This window comes from Camponotus vicinus, unplaced genomic scaffold (assembly GCF_025532165.1).
Source record: "Camponotus vicinus isolate PSW18456_S1 unplaced genomic scaffold, iyCamVici1.0 SCAF_5, whole genome shotgun sequence".
NCBI lineage: Eukaryota > Metazoa > Arthropoda > Insecta > Hymenoptera > Formicidae > Camponotus > Camponotus vicinus.
In genome coordinates, this window is record NW_028141977.1 from 18,727,593 (window position 1) to 18,744,012 (window position 16,420).

Below are 16,420 nucleotides of genomic sequence, written 5' to 3' on the forward strand. Positions count from 1 at the left end.
AACAATTTATCGATATCTTACCTTCTTTGTCACCATTAACAGCCACTTGTTCTTGTAACATTCTCCTGTGCAAACTTCTCGTTCTCATGACGCAAGTATTATGTTTCATTCTTGCTATCGTAATCGTGTGAGGATTATTATACGGTGCGTCCATCGCGGCTCTGGCTTTACTGCTGGCCGCATTACACAATGCTACGGCAGTGTTAAGATCGCCAGCATCTTCGGCGGCACGGGATTTATCCAGCAACGCGTCCGTTTCCTTGCACAACCGTTCGCAATCATCGCCGGAAGAAGGTTGATAACCTTCTGGTATTTGAGCAAGCTATAAACAACAACATTTAACTTAACAAAGGCGCGTAGATACATATCTTGTAGCAATTAAAAATTATTAATATTTAAAATCTTGTATACACATATCCTTCCGCTCTCTTTTTCTTTTTCGCAAAATAATATTATTATTTTCAAATAAATAATAATATTGTTTTATTGAAACACAAATTTATTGAAACACAAACCTGTAAATTATGTTTTAGTCCTTGCTGAAGTGGAAGACTGTCCGTAGAGGACAAAGAATATGAGTCGTAGCCAGCATCGTAATGACCGCTGCTGCTGCTCGAGAGTTCTCCAGATTTGATAGGACTCTTGGGTACGTTTGAGTTCCTTTGCATTTTATTAACAATATATAAATATGTATTGTCCATCGTGGTTGACGAACTCGATGATGCGCTGTTTCGATCACCGGACCAATTGCCGGAATCTCGTCTTCGAGGCACATTCATATGGTCAGGGATGCTGATACCGTCTTGCGGAGTCGATCCCACGCTTAAACTACGTGTCAATTGCATCTGTTGTTTCTTCTGTTGTTGCATTACACTTTCCACGGCGCGACGACTAATATATTTCGATTCTATATCGCCGTCAACCGTATCCACGTTCTAAACAATATTAGTTTGAAGTCAGTAAAGAACATAAAGTCTATAAGTCTATTTTTCGAAAAAAATATAAATTTATAAAAAATTATTAAAAAATAATTATACATATTATAAATTAAAATAAATATTTATATTATTATAACAAACCTGGTTGCCAAATATATTATTCTGGATGTCTGTGAGATTCTGATAATCACTGTAAATGCTTCGTTGAGTGTAGAGATGGGGCGGACTGTCGGGATTGGGTGTGATGGCACGTCTGGCAGTGCTGTTGATGGATGGCTTTTCAGGACTAGGTGTAATCGAACGGCGAACGCTATTCTTTGGGGACGTCTTTAAACCATTACTATTCGGAAAGGGGATAACAGTCTTTGGAGCGTTCTCTGTATTAACTGGAGTACCGGCGGGCGTCGCATATAAGAGTAGTAAAGGTTGATAACGACCTCTCCTACATTTTTCCACGACTTGCTCCCATCGAGGTCCAATTTCTTTGACAGTGGCGTCATCGAAATAGATCCAGACCTGAAAAAATTTGTTTACTCGTATTATAAATTAAATTTTCATAATTAAATCACAGATTATAATGCAAGCTTAACAACTTAAAATTAAGTCACGCTTACCTTTAATTTTGTATGAAAGAAAAAGGTAGAATAATGTTTCCCATAATAGGTAACTACTCCTACGAGATTATGCACGGTAGAGGCACCCCATCGAGAGTCTACCACACTGTGGAAGACGTCGCTAAGTCGAAGGGACGTGCCCACGGTCGCGAAGACATCCATGATATGCTCCAATGATGGTCGTTCACTATCCCAGACGACACCGACAGAGACTATTTCCGGTCGATTCATCAGAGTCCGACATATTTGAATTTTTGCACCGCAAGAACTCTGAAGAAAAGAAATGAAAGGAAACGTATTGTTAATACAAACGTCTCTATCGTCTATTCTTTCTGTCTACAATTTCAGTAATCAAATAATTTTTAAAATTACGTGCACATTTTATTCGATTTTTTATTTTCGAGAGAAAGTTTTAGAGTCATCGGATACAAATTTATAGAAAAAGTATATTCATAAGGATTGTATGAATCAGTCGTTCGTAATCTTATTTAAAATCCAACGCTATGAGTGGAAAATTGATAACAAAATTGATAACAAAATATAATACTCCAAATAGAAAGTCTATTAGTCACAATTGAAAGTATGTTAGTCACAATTCAATCAAGTATTTTGTATAATATGTATATTCGTTTAGTCTTGCTTACCGGACAGTCTCGGATATCGCCCATTCCGCCCGCTTTTCGAAGAAGTTGTCCAAAAAGATCTGGACTATTCCTAGAATTCAGCGACGTTTGATGAGCCTGAGATGTTAACGCTGATGCAGACACATAATGAACCATCTGCAAATAAAGAGAGAGAAAATAATGTATATATTTGTTCTTTTTTCTTTATTTAATAACTCCAAACTTAAGAAAAAATATTTATAAATATAATAGATCATGTGTATAAAGAGAAAAAATTATAAATATATTGTAAAATAATAAACAAAAGTTCATTCAAAGTTCAAATTTTCTTTCTAAATGGAGATAAAAACCCATAATCGATATTATAATAATTAAATTTGTCAAAAGCTAATAAATTTGATGATGGATTTATGTCATATTCATAATTAAAATAAAAATCAAACAAAACTTTTCTGATATTCTAAATATAACAATAGATTGATGATAAAAACAAAAATCTATCGAATATCATTTAACAGCACATTTGAGATCTGTTGTAATCATTTAATTAATTGTAAATAAAATTTAGCATGCAAAATAATAATATCTTTTTTTATTATTTAGTTGTGTAAGTACAAATAAAAGAAATATTAAAAATTGATATCAATAACTTGGTCAATATGCTAATATTAATATATATATATATATATATATATATATATATATATATATATATAAATAATTACGAAATAGTAGCTCTCGATTTCTGTCGTCCATTCTGCTATCATATTATATGCACTTGCTTTGCTAGAAATTTATTGCGGATGCAATTGATACCAATCTGTATGCAATATTCGAATCAAATTTATTATTAAACTCGATGTATAAGATTAATATTTTGCTCAATAAATAACAGCAATTAGTTTCATGCTTTTTACGGTTCGCTAGTCAATTATGCCCGATGCCATATTAAGAAAAATCAACTTCACCCACGAGAGCACTATATATGGGTATTATGTTGGTCCGCTTCCGTTGTGCAACGTAAGTTATAATAAAATGACAACAAGAAAATATGAATATTTCAATAGTGATAAAATAACAAATAAAATGGCAAATGTTATGTATGTATATATGATTATCAAACTATATCATTCATTTTTTATTTTATTTAGAAACAAAAAAACATTATAGAGACAAATATATTTAATAGAGAATATCTTCTCTCTTTATTTTTTTAATATTAATAATCATCAATTATTATGTAATAAAATTACAAAATAGAATTTTAGCAATCAAAAACAATAATTTTCGAAAAAAGAGAATAATAATATAATTCTATAAATATTTTTAAATGTAAATTTATATAAGTTTTTGTATCGGATTTTTGTATCAAGTCACTTTATATATATATATTAATGATAATATAGATAATAATATAGCAACTAATAATATAGAAAAAAGATTCAGAGTAAATTGACATCGATATTTATAAGAGAAAAGAAAAGCCAAAAATTCTATGCATGTATATTTCAGGTAAATCGATGTGCAAATATACAGTATCGATGCTACGTGGAAAAGTGACGTGAGTAAAAAGCGAAAAGATCACTCGAAGGTACGATCAAAGTGTGAAATTTGACGTGTCATCTCGAAGAAACGAAGATGACATTTGCGATTTATTCTTATATATCTTTCTCAAAACTATTGCACCCCATAAGAAGAATCTATGCTTGTATAAATCTAAAAGTTTTATATATATAAGATAAACTTTCACAGAAAATAAAAAATAATAAATTGTTCATGTAATAAAACTTAAATTGTAAATCATGTAAGTTGTTTATGTAATAAAAATTATTTATATTATGTAACATATTGTAAAACGCACCCATTACTCAAATACGATTTTTTTTGTTCTTTCATATGTAATACTGTAGCACGGATGTAGAAGAGAGCATAATATTAACCACCTGTGTAATGGTAATTACACGAACCTGTGTAAAAGGTAGTGGCTCCGACGTCGCGCCGCAAGCTCCACAGACGCTTTGCTCGACGAGCGTCATGGCAAACTTTTGATGTGGCACACAATGCCTCGCACTGCACATATCTTCAGCCTCACCGCTTGCAATATGGAGATGTATACGTAAGAGAATGTTTTCCTAAAATTGAAAACTGCGCGTTAACGAGCGTGCATTCCTTCGTATTTTCTGTCGCTGCTCGAATAGTCGCACTTGTAAGGTCAAGTTAAACGGGTATATTTATTTCCACCTTTGGTGTGCGTATAAGTATAATTATAGAAGATAAATTACGCTATTAAAATAAAAAAATTAATGTTAAGAAGAAACTATTAATTTAACTTAATTAATAATAAAAATACAGTAGCTAAAGCTGTTGTTTAATTCGATAAGAAACTTACGTTTGAGAATATTCAGAACAACAGTTTGCTACGATTATATTACCGTCCTTGCATCTATTGTTTCTGCGCGTTTTCGTTGTGTAAGTATCAAGCTGCAGTGATATTATTCAAGCCGACTAATGTTGACATACATACGGACATATTAGCGTCCAACGTGACCGTTGTGTAAACGAGAAAGTAGTATACCAGCGGTACTGGTAAGATTCAGTTAAGATCATTATTGCTAGTCCAATCTCGTCCATAACGAGGCACCATTAGCAACATTCGAAATATTCAATAACGAAAATAATGGCTTTCTCCTTCTTGTAGAATAAGAAGAAATCGATCTGAGATCGATTTGATTTAATTTAGCTACGTTTGGCGGCTCGACTTTTGTTTCTGGGCCATTAAAACTTCTGCATTATTAGGAAGAAAGTTCGATTTCTCTCTTCTTATTCTGATAGAATATATTTATATAAATTTTCCCTGGTCGAAGATGTATTATCGACTTATACCTCGAGTCTTTCGCCATGTGTCGTTTGAAAAATTGCTTCATCTATCGAGAACGTGATTTATCGAAAATAATGAGAGTAAGAAGCGCGTCTTAACTTTAGCACGTTCTAGTCTAATCGTTTGGCAATTGACGGATTGCATTATGCGTATCGATATCTTGCTTCAATAAGGAATCTGGAAATATTAGTACTTACGAAACATTCCGCCGCGTCGTCCATGAAACCCAGCTGAAATCTCTGCTGATCGAGAAAACTTTCGGCGAGCGCGCGGCGCAACGTGTCGGGCGGCAAAGCGCTCTCTTGCGAAAACTGCAGCTGCGAAAACAAGTCCTGAAACAAGACAATGTGACGAGGATTTAATGCGGGAATTACCAAGGAAGGTTTCTCGTCAACGTTAAAAAAATCATCGCGAAACATAAATATATACTTTAATAGATGACATAAGTAATGAACATTTTATTATATAAATATATTTGCGTGTGTGGTTTTATATCTTTATATGCATATATAATAAGCTTATTATTATTATTAACGTTTAATAGAACACTTTTTAACTAAAATAAAAATTCAAATCTTAATACTGTGAGTATGTGTTTTATGTGTCTATTTATATCTTTGTCATTTTAATATGAGTCGCTACAAGTATCTGTAGGTATGAATATAGCGAATTAATAGGTGAAATAAATTTCATCACATTACAGAAAATGAAGGGATTATTTTTTGGCTAATAAATACAGCATCGGACACGCTGCAATTGTTAATTATGTCTAATAATTGATATCTATAAAATGATCTTAAATCGACCTTATTATAATAGAATATTTTTTTGCTTTGGATAATGAGATTATATGCTTTTAGTAACACTATTGTTAGTCACTTTAAGCGAATAAATTTGTGTTTGAATTTCGACGATGCAAATGTAACCGTAGATACGATTTGTATAAATATTTTATAAATAAACAAAAAAGAGCGAGAGAGAAAAAGAGAGAAGGAAAAAGAGAGAGAGAGGGAGATTAATTTAAATTCTCTTACATGGAATTACGTGAGTCCTTACGTCATCGACGATAAAACCGTTGGTTCTCTGATAAAATCACATGTAACGCTAAACCTACCGCATTGCTCTGCTTCTTTCGTTTCCCTAATCAACATATCCAGAGATAATCGGACTCTGCATAGGTAATTCCGCGCAAGCGATTTTGCAACGAGAGGGAGACGTGTAAAGGCCTGAAGATGCGACATCAACCGTACAACGTTACCTCGAGTTTTGCGTCGTCGTATGCCATTACGATGCATGGCAGAGGTCAAATAGAAATGCTACGCAGACCGGTCGTAATTTGCGATCTATTGGCAGCAGCCGGGCTTTAGCAGGTTTCGTAACTCCCTGCGCGATTGATGAGCAGCGGTTACATGTCTAGAAAGTCGGTGCAGCACTTCGAGATGTTTTGCTTAACTCAGTATTTCAAAAATATCATACGCGAAAAAAATAAAGCACAGCAGGGCAAATCACGATATGAGTTGCAAATTTGTTTTTATAACATTTTTATAAAAAAATCTGATGGATGATGAATAGAAACGGATAGAGAATAACGCATAAAAAAGACTCAACGTCTATAAAAATCTGGTTTGAATGGCTCAGTCGGAGTTCATATCAGTCATGTTGTATTACGTTCGAGGCGGCGACCTAGCACTATGTCAATTCGTGTCTACAGTGAAATTCTTCAATGAAAGTTACTGCATATCGTGTACGGGTAACGATGACGGTAGTGACAGATGTGTTACGTGCCTCGGTCGACGTAAAAGTGATGATAGTAACGGCATGTCTCGTGTACATATCGGGAAGGAAAGAATATCGCACCTGTTCCCGAGACAACTTTGACGTCCGACGAGGAAGAAACCGACCGGTTTTAGTGGATGCATCAGAAATTGTATTGAAATGAAAGCGATCGACTTCATCGGTCATTAATTCTAGTCGTATACTTTTCGAAACTCTTTATTACGGTATTTTAAAATAAAACATCACAAAAATCGAATTCTATAAAAAAATAGTCGTTAAGAAAATAGCGAATAACTTTCAATGTCATTAATATTTTATGTGCTTGTTAGATGAAGGAGAGAGAGTAAATTATAATTACACACGTGCGTTGAAATCTTCGCATGATCAAGCATTCTCAAGCTACAGTACATAATAATTTGAGAGAAACTATACATGTGGATTATCTTCAGAAGTCTTGTCTTAACTCGACCTAATGATTATATTCATTATCAGTGATTCATTGTAACTAAATTAATTAGAGTTACTTGTCATTAAGAATACTTGTCATTAAGAATATCTACGATCCTCGAAGAATTCTAATGCGCGACTGTAAATTGATTACTATGAATTAATAAATTAAAGGAGTCAACAAAGCGTACTTTTTTCAGATCATTCAGCTCGATATTGCATACCGAGTCTTCTCTTTCCATACCGCTGTCCTCGGCTTCCTCTTCTTTCTTAACTTTAGCTTCAACTTTCGTCCCATTGTTTTTTATTTCCCGAGATACGGACAACGTCGTCGTCGCCGATACGGGCGTCGTTGCCGACGTATTTTGACGAACTTTTATCCACTTCAACATTTTTTCATTCTACACTCAAAGTTACATACAAACGTTAATTTCGTCGCCTTCTATCGATTCGCTCTACGATTCTGTGAAGACGACGCGCTTATCTTCGAATAAACTTGTATTCTAAAGATTTTATGCATCCATTCGAACGTCAATAGACTTCAAAATCGAAATAAAAACATCGTGCAAGATGAAATGTCCTCCAGGACAGGTTAAAGACAAACTTCCACTCATTGTCAACAAAAAACTCTTCGTGATCCTTAGCACGATAGCGTTGTTTGCAATGTCTACACATTACATGTCAGTCTGATAATATCTCTTGGTTACACTTGCTGTAACTTTACACTGTACTTTCCCTTGTATTTAATCTCTTCCCTTTTCGATCTTCCTTCTTTTTAGGCAATAATATACATTGTTATCTCTTCTGTTTGCCGTCTCGAATGGTTTAGTATTCCTTACAAGCTGTGTATAGTACATATGTGATAAAATTAAGGACAATGACCGCTTTTGCGTTCAATTGTCCCCCGTCTATTTTTTATTGAAATATTATTTTCTTTTTATTTTAGATTCCTAGATGATGTCGTAATAAATTTTACAAACGTTATTTTACTTTGCGTAATAACGTTGCAACCGCAATCGCAGCGGATCAAATAAACAAGAGAGCGTTTAAGAAGATGAAACGAAGGAGAGAGACGCGAAGGTTGATGAGCAAGCAGTTATATCTTAGGCGAGAGTCAGGCAGATGCCTCTTTATAAAGAATTATATGCAGCAATTGCATGCCGGATATTCTAGTTGGTAGAAACCGTTGCCAGATGAATCGATTAAACACTTGTTTAGCCGGTAAAGCCATCCTTTCAATTCGCAAACTTAGCGTTATTGTGATAAGCTCGCAGTTTCTTTTATTATCACAGTTCCAAGAATCTTCAGTGAGTCTGTAAATAATATTTTTAAGGAGCTCGTCCACGTTTGCCGGAGCGCACTCTGAGAGGATTTTTCATTGGAAGAATTTAAAGCAATGATACGGCAAAGAGCTTGCTCAGAAAAGTTTCTCTTCAAGTCTCGCTGAATATTTATAAAGATTATATTAGGATTTCTCTACACGATCTGATTCTTCGTATCTTAGGCAGAATAGTTTGCCGTTTAATATTTATAATAATTTGTTTTATAATAAAATTTACTTCTTCAAATAAAGTTACTCTTCTGGAAATTAATGATTGGATTGAAGATTGGCATAAAATCACCTTGTTCCATCTCGATATACCACGTGCTTCTCTCGTTCCACTGCGTTAACTTCTCAATCGAACGAGAAACAACTTTCTTATCACAACCATTGCTGCTCCATATCTTTGTGCTTCAATATTCAATGAAGATTCTACTCTGTCCACTATTGTTATTTAACTAGGCAACACTTATGCACAAAAAAGACGATACATCATCATGGAACAAGATTATGTCGCAGGTTCTTTCCTTGCTAACAGCTTCCATTCCAAATCCGGGTCACGAAGAAGCGCGCGGATGGAAACGTTTTCCTGCGCACAGCTTCGTAACTTGAACAACACGATCGCGTAGTGAAACGTGGAGAAAGACCACGGAACTACCTGCCCGCACGCGGTGCCGTGCACCCGTACTTGAAGCCAGCGACTCACAGTGTACTGGCAAATGTCTCCCACTCTCTTTCCTGGTTCTCCTCGTCTTTCTCTTCTCTCTAAGAAACCATACGGTGTCCCCTTTCTCTCTTCATCCCACCTTCAGATAGATCCAAGGAGCCAATGACGTCACCCGCTTAGCTATCCTACGTTCACCTACCTACCTGAACGCCAGCTGCCCAATCAGGGCTGTAATTTCTTGAAATCCCGAAGGGATGACTCGTTTTTTCGGAAAAATAGATGATAAATCGTCAATTCGTCGTTTCTGTGAAAATTTGCATCCTCTTTTTGAAAAAAAAAAATCATTACTACGTGGTAATTTACTATAATGTGCTTTAGTTTTAAATTCATTTTTCTATGCAATTTATATATTGATGCTGTTATTTCTCGATTAATATATAAAGCATAATAGAAATTCAAATTAATCAAATTCGCCTCTTCCACTGGGAATCTCAAAATATTGATGCTTCCTTATGTAATTATTTATTCACCCAAGTCGAATTGTCAAATTCAACATCCTTCGTAGACGAACATTCGTCTTCCATTCCTGATATTCATCTAGTAGAGTTATGAAAGGCCTGAGGAACGACTATATTTGGTTGTATAAATATACATACAAAATATTAATAAGTTAGAAAAAAATATGATGTAATACATTGCCATATAAGATACAAGTACGACCTCGCTATTGTGTATATTCTTATTAACATAACAAATATATGTACATATCAGATTTGACAACGAAATATCGAGAGCAAATCGAATCACGAAAATGGTAAGCTTGAATTTCAACTAGAAAAAAACCAGAATACTTTATTTAATTATTACTTGTATAATATTGTGGCGATTAATGTCACATAATATCGAGCAGGAAATTACACCGATTAAATCTTGACGGTATTATTTAATCGAGAAGTGTGTAGGCATTTGTCGTAAGAGAAGTAGCCACTTACGTAGGCTTAGAACATTACCTCCTTCGTTTGCGAGACAAGGTTTATTTAAAGCGCTCGACTTTGAATGAATATTTAAACGCTAACCTGCTTGTACTTTCGATGTGATGTTGTGTAAAAAGATTCAACAGTTGAATTAAATTTCCCCAATAATTTCTGCGAGAAAGTATCTTGAGCTTATTAATTTAGATAATAAAATAATGTAAAATAAAAAAAGAGTGTGTTATTAAATATAAAATATAACATTAAATGAAAGTTGAGAAAAAGTAGTTTAAGTCACTGCTAAATATTCCGAGACATAAGAATTCCAAGGAATTATTGGCATCAACATAAATAATGATTCTATAATAACGAGAAATTATCTCGGATATCCATAATTAAAGTAATAATCTATAACATGTATTTTTGTGACAAATTATCACAACGGAAAAAAGATTGCAAATTGCACCTTTTCTCAGCAAAATTTATTATATATATATTGAAAACGTAACGGTTTGCACTTTACTTAATATTATTTATAAAATATTATTAAATATACAGGATATTATTATATAAATTTAGAAAATATTATTAAATATATACAGGAAATTACACTGATTACGACGGTTTATTATTTAGCGAATGATCTTAATTGGTTCTCAAAATTATGAGTATAGTCACCATTTATCATTACCATCTAACTAACTGTATTCAGAAACATGAAACATGCAAAAATGTTAGAATTATGCTCGTAAACACTGCCGATATGATCTGTGCTATTAGAGACACTGTACGGTTCATATCACACAGCTGCATCGAAATTAAATTTCATGGTATAAGAATTGTATAAATTTTGAACATTTTTCCGGCTCTTTAGAAATTGTAGAGTTAAATAGACAGGAAATATTTTATGGAGAAATGTCGTCGCATAAATAATCATAAAGGTAAGTTACATTGTTTGTGCAACATTAGAAATTCTGTTCTCTTCCTGGGTTAACTGAAGGAAATTGGATCAGCCACTGATAAGAAATATTGTTGAGGGTATTTGTATAAATTTAAATAAAAACACACAAACATAGTTAACAAAAGTTGCAAAATTTTGTCAGCAAATATTTCTTGATATATACATTATTTAAAAATTAATATAAGGAGAAATATCGTGCCATATGACTAAGGAATCTCACAGCATTAAAGAATCCCCCTCTCTCAAAATGCATTCGTGGTGAATCATTTTAGACATTCCATTGGGGTTAAATTTCTTCTCGAGTATAGATATTGACCTTTACATGGGTATGCGAGGACGTAATCTTATTATTCAAAAAATTTTTTTTCTCGTCTATATAATAATTTTGTTTAATATTAATTAGAATTCAATATTGAAAATTTAAGATTTTAGTTTCGTAGATTTTAGTTTCTTATTTTTGTTTTATTAATTTTAAGGTATATCAATAAACATGAATCTGTTTACAAACAAATTTGTTTACAAACAAATTTATCTTTCTGTACTATAGAAATAATTATCCAGAAATTTTGGACAATTTAATAAGAAAACAGCTTTATCTAATCCCCATCTAAATGCCTTTTGGAAAGATGTCACGGCATTTATTTCGAAAAGTGTTCAGCCATAATACTTTGAAAATCTGTCTCGTACCGATAAACAGGTAGATACAGTAGGTGTAACAGGTAGATTTTCTATGAAAGTCATAATTACTAGTTTGTGTAGTGCAGAGAGTCTAGGATGTTTAGAGATAGATCCTAAAAGTTATCTGCGTAAAAGCCCTCGACATGTTCAGACATTAAGATGCAAGCGCGCCCAACAAAACTATCTCAAAATATTAAAAAAAAATTTTTCTTTGTCTATATATCTATGCATATATAAATATTCCAAATATTATATAACATAAATAAATTAATTAATAACATAAATAAATAATTTAATAATTTAATAAAAAATAATAGTAAACGACATTTACATTCAATGCAAGGTTTAAAATAAAATAATGTTCTCATGAAAAGATTGTTTATCATTATTTACATATCACACAATTATCATCAAATGAGTTATCATAAATTGTGTAACGCTTATGTCAAGATTGTCAAGTGTTGTAATGAGCGAGAAAATGAGCTTCAGTGTTACATAGTTTCGAATTGCGGTAATTTTGGGCGAAATTGCACCGCTTGAAAGACGAATCTGGTAACATGAGGCGTATTCCGACCGGTGATTGTTCTCGCGAATCGTGCCTGTATCCTACGCCTCGAGCAATTATCTTTCAAGATTGCTAATTAACCTCGTGAGAAGATCGGTGAGGAACTTGCATTTCCATCTACTTCTCGAGTAGCCTCGAATATGCGATATTACCGAATACCGTCTAGTTCATAGCTCGCTCCTTTTCGTGATGGATTTGGATCTTCCTTTGAAGCTGACCTTCCATGATAAAAACAGACAACGTCTGCCACGATGGACCAACGCGCAGTTTTCCTGCGGCGCTCCTCGTCAATCATGGACAAAAACAGAAAGAACATTGGCAAAAAAATCCGTGAAGCATAGATCCCGTTACAATGGTTAGCCATATTTCGACGTGATCGCGTAGAACGCGACAGAGAAAATAAATAGCAAATAAAATCATGGCTTCTATTTTCGATCTGTGCAACACTAGAGGTAAAAAGCAATTAAAAATCGATGCTACATACTAGAAATATAAAATGATCATTAAGTCTTCCACTTCCGGTTTAAACATTTCTGAATTGACTGCATTACATACAGACATTTGCATTTTGCATTTTGATAAATATTAATAACATCTATTGCATTATTTCGCAAAGTTTGTTAATAATATTTCATATACTTAATCTTAGTATATTAAATATTAATTCAAACATGCTTATAAAAATTGAATGATGCTATAAAATTAGTAGGGAAATTATAGGAAACAATGAACAGATTAATGCAAAGTTAATTTCTTTGTTGTAAATATTGTTCGAGTAAATTATTCGTTTGCCTCGCAGATTCATTGTAAATATTTCAGCGCGAAGAGAATAGCTTACGCATTGAATAGAAGATAATTAGCTTTGCCTTTTCTTTACGAGCAAAACACATCAGGATATTTTATCACACCTCATTTTCACTGTTATTGTGAGATTATTTCTAGATAATTTTTTCCTTGAATTTCATACAGGGCAAAATTTATCCGGAAAAAAGTACTCAGTTTCTTCTTTGTGCGAAAATTATTTAAATTATTTTGTTTCCCTTTGTTAGGATGCGAAGCCGCAAGAACTCATCGATACGTAAAAGTGTCAAGGTAGCGCATTATAAAAACCACAGCTTAGGACATTTGTCGTTGCAGGCACAACTACTGTAATCAATCTCGTAGTACGTTGTAACTAAAAGTTATAATTGCGAGGAGGACAAAGAGAAAAGCGGCTGATGAATATTTAGCTTTACAAGTTCTACAAGCAACTTCTCTGTTGTGTACTTTTGTCTCAATAGTCTCTAAAATTAGTTAAAAATTACATATAAAAAATATATATAATAATAGAAAAAGGTAGTAATTATATTAGAGATTAATTTCTTTACAATTTTTTTATTCGCTTACCTTGAGTGCGCAAAAGATGCAAGATTCTCGCATGCAAGCATGTCCGGAAAGTTCTCTGAAACTCCGTCGAAAAATGTCAAGGTGCCATAAAACCTGCAATAAAATAAAAAAATCTTATGATGATTTTTTCATACAATTATACTGACTCAAATAAAAATTTTTCAGAAAATGTCCAGCAAGAATGAATATTTTGTGTCTATAAAATAAAGTTATATTTCTCTCTCTCTCTCTCTATTAAAAAATTTATTTCTATAATATTTATTATTCTCGAAAGATTTGTGTGAAAATCTGCATGCATATAATCGTACCTATAATTTGTGTGTGACAACTTTAGCAATTATGTATATTAATATATGTACTACTTCCTTTTTCAAATTACACGTTATTATGTCTATTCATCAAATTATACGCTATTAGTCCTTATGCACATGATTAAATTTCGGCATCGATTCTGAATGAAAAATTTATCGTATCCTTTGCATTAATGTGTGCGACGTCGGGACAAAAAAGGCAACACGTGGGTGTACACGTAACACAAACGAATAATGTAACGTAAATGTGTCGGACTCTTTATATGGTATCGATCTACACCCATATACGACAGTAGCCCACTGTATCATGAGCGCATTATTATACTGGGGGAAAGTAAATCACGATTTCCGTGCCCATGTCCTCTGCCGCATAGCGGAACATAACTTCCCTTTTCCTGCGTTACGATGTGAAACAATATTCGATGCCTTTGAGAATAACATCAAATTTGAGCCTTTATGTAAAAAACCGCAGACATAATTTTTATAAATTTAATATTCATAATAATATATTCTATGGTATAATTTTTACACCAGAGTATACATACTTTACATAGTAAAATATATTCTACAATTGCGTGCTGTACATGTCCACTGCAAGAAAACAAATTTTGTTATTAATTTAAACGTAATTTTCTAAAATGTAAATTTTCTAATAATAATATAATACCATAAACAATTAAAATTTATTTTATTATTACATCATCGTTAAAGCAGATACTTCTGCAGGAAGTGTTTTTATTGAATGGGCGTATATTGAAAGAATTATGAGATTGAAAAAATAAGAGAAGAGAAGAGATTTCTTTAGAATAAATATGGACAATCTAGTCTGAATGGAATCTCTATAGAAAAAAATGCGTCATTAAAAACAATATAATATTTATAATAGTAGTTGTATCAATAAAAATTATATAAATATTAATAGAATTTATATATAATCTTGTCTTATATTTTTCTTGTATTCATATTTTGATTATATTTAAGTTATTTATATATTTATATATATATTTATATATATATATATATATATATAAAATTATCATTATATTATATTTATATTATATTATATTATATTCATATTATACGCGCCTATACTTTTATAACTAATTATTAAGAAAATCAATACACACACACATACTGTTCCCTTATTGCTATTCTTATATTGTTGTTCAAAAATTAATATTTCTTCTTTTCTGGATTTTTGCCGTAAAGTTATAATTTTATAGAGCACACTCATCTCAAGCGTGCTTTGATACTTGTTAATTGGTTTTCTACCTGATGCACGAACCAATTAGCGGCAAAAATTGCGAAAGGCTTGGCAATAACGGTTGTTAATGCTTATTAATCCGACAATTGTTTATCAAGCATATCGCATAATCAATGATTTATAATCACTCTGTACAAAAAATGTGAAAAAAATGGAGATTTATGACAATATCCATTAAATCAATGCAACAACAAAGGCGTAACAAAATATAATTGTTGACAATTAATTATAAAATAGTAATAATTGTACATAATTAAAATGTAATTAAAACGCACATGATTAAGATGTGCGTCACCAATCTTCGCATAATTTACTGTTCACCCGACCGCGTTAAGAAAAAATTCAACAACGATCGTATGAATTGTGTCTGATGAGAATTTCAAAGCGCTCCAAATACCCAGTTACTGCTGCGTGACGATCGTGCGAGATATTTTCCACGGTATTATCATTACAAAGCTTTATATGAGCTACATCTACAAATAAAGTGATAAAAATAATGCAAAAATTTTTTATTAATTACAATAATGCGCCTATCTTGATTAGTGCTTTGATAATTTTTTCTCAAAATCTTACACAACCTATCCTATAATGAAAGACAAACCGCTATGCAGAAACCGCTTTGCCGCGTTTTCAGCAACCGCAAATGTCTGACCTCAAGCGACTACAATAATTGGAAAGCCTCACCCAAAACTTTCTTTACAATCATCTAATCTATGACGTGTCGACTTCATCGATAGATCAAATATGAAATTATTCTGCGCCTTACCAATGAGTTTGAAAGATCGGCGTCACACATTGGCGCGCATGTAAAATCGCACGGTACGCGCTAGATCTGGTGAATTGATAGCAGAAAAAAAAACGCACGATGCATGTAGAATTTTCTGCAATACAACAAACGGGAAGTGCCGCAATGTTATTATCAGAAAGTTACGTAAATAAGTTATCCACTGGTTTGCCGTGCTCTCTTTAGATCGACCTTAAACCCCTCTTCAATAAAAATATATGGATATCTGCATTATC

The 16,420-nt window shown here is 32.8% G+C and overlaps 1 protein-coding gene across 5 annotated transcripts in view; it reads right to left on the minus strand.

The window, feature by feature from the left end:
- Positions 1-16,420, minus strand: part of Ec (ubiquitin specific peptidase echinus) — a 98,149-nt gene that overhangs the window by 4,985 nt on the left and 76,744 nt on the right. For 4 of the 5 annotated variants that reach the window (XM_083099462.1, XM_083099463.1, XM_083099461.1 and 1 more), the window contains 8 exons: positions 13,826-13,918; positions 5,251-5,385; positions 4,143-4,307; positions 2,197-2,331; positions 1,553-1,822; positions 1,080-1,454; positions 516-935; positions 22-322 (listed from right to left, as the gene is read on the minus strand). In XM_083099462.1, coding sequence (XP_082955588.1) covers positions 22-322; positions 516-935; positions 1,080-1,454; positions 1,553-1,822; positions 2,197-2,331; positions 4,143-4,307; positions 5,251-5,385; positions 13,826-13,918 — 1,894 coding nt within the window. Of the gene's footprint in view, positions 1-21; positions 323-515; positions 936-1,079; positions 1,455-1,552; positions 1,823-2,196; positions 2,332-4,142; positions 4,308-5,250; positions 5,386-7,467; positions 9,449-13,825; positions 13,919-16,420 lie in introns of those variants that run through there. The other variant, XM_083099464.1, reaches the window with a different exon arrangement.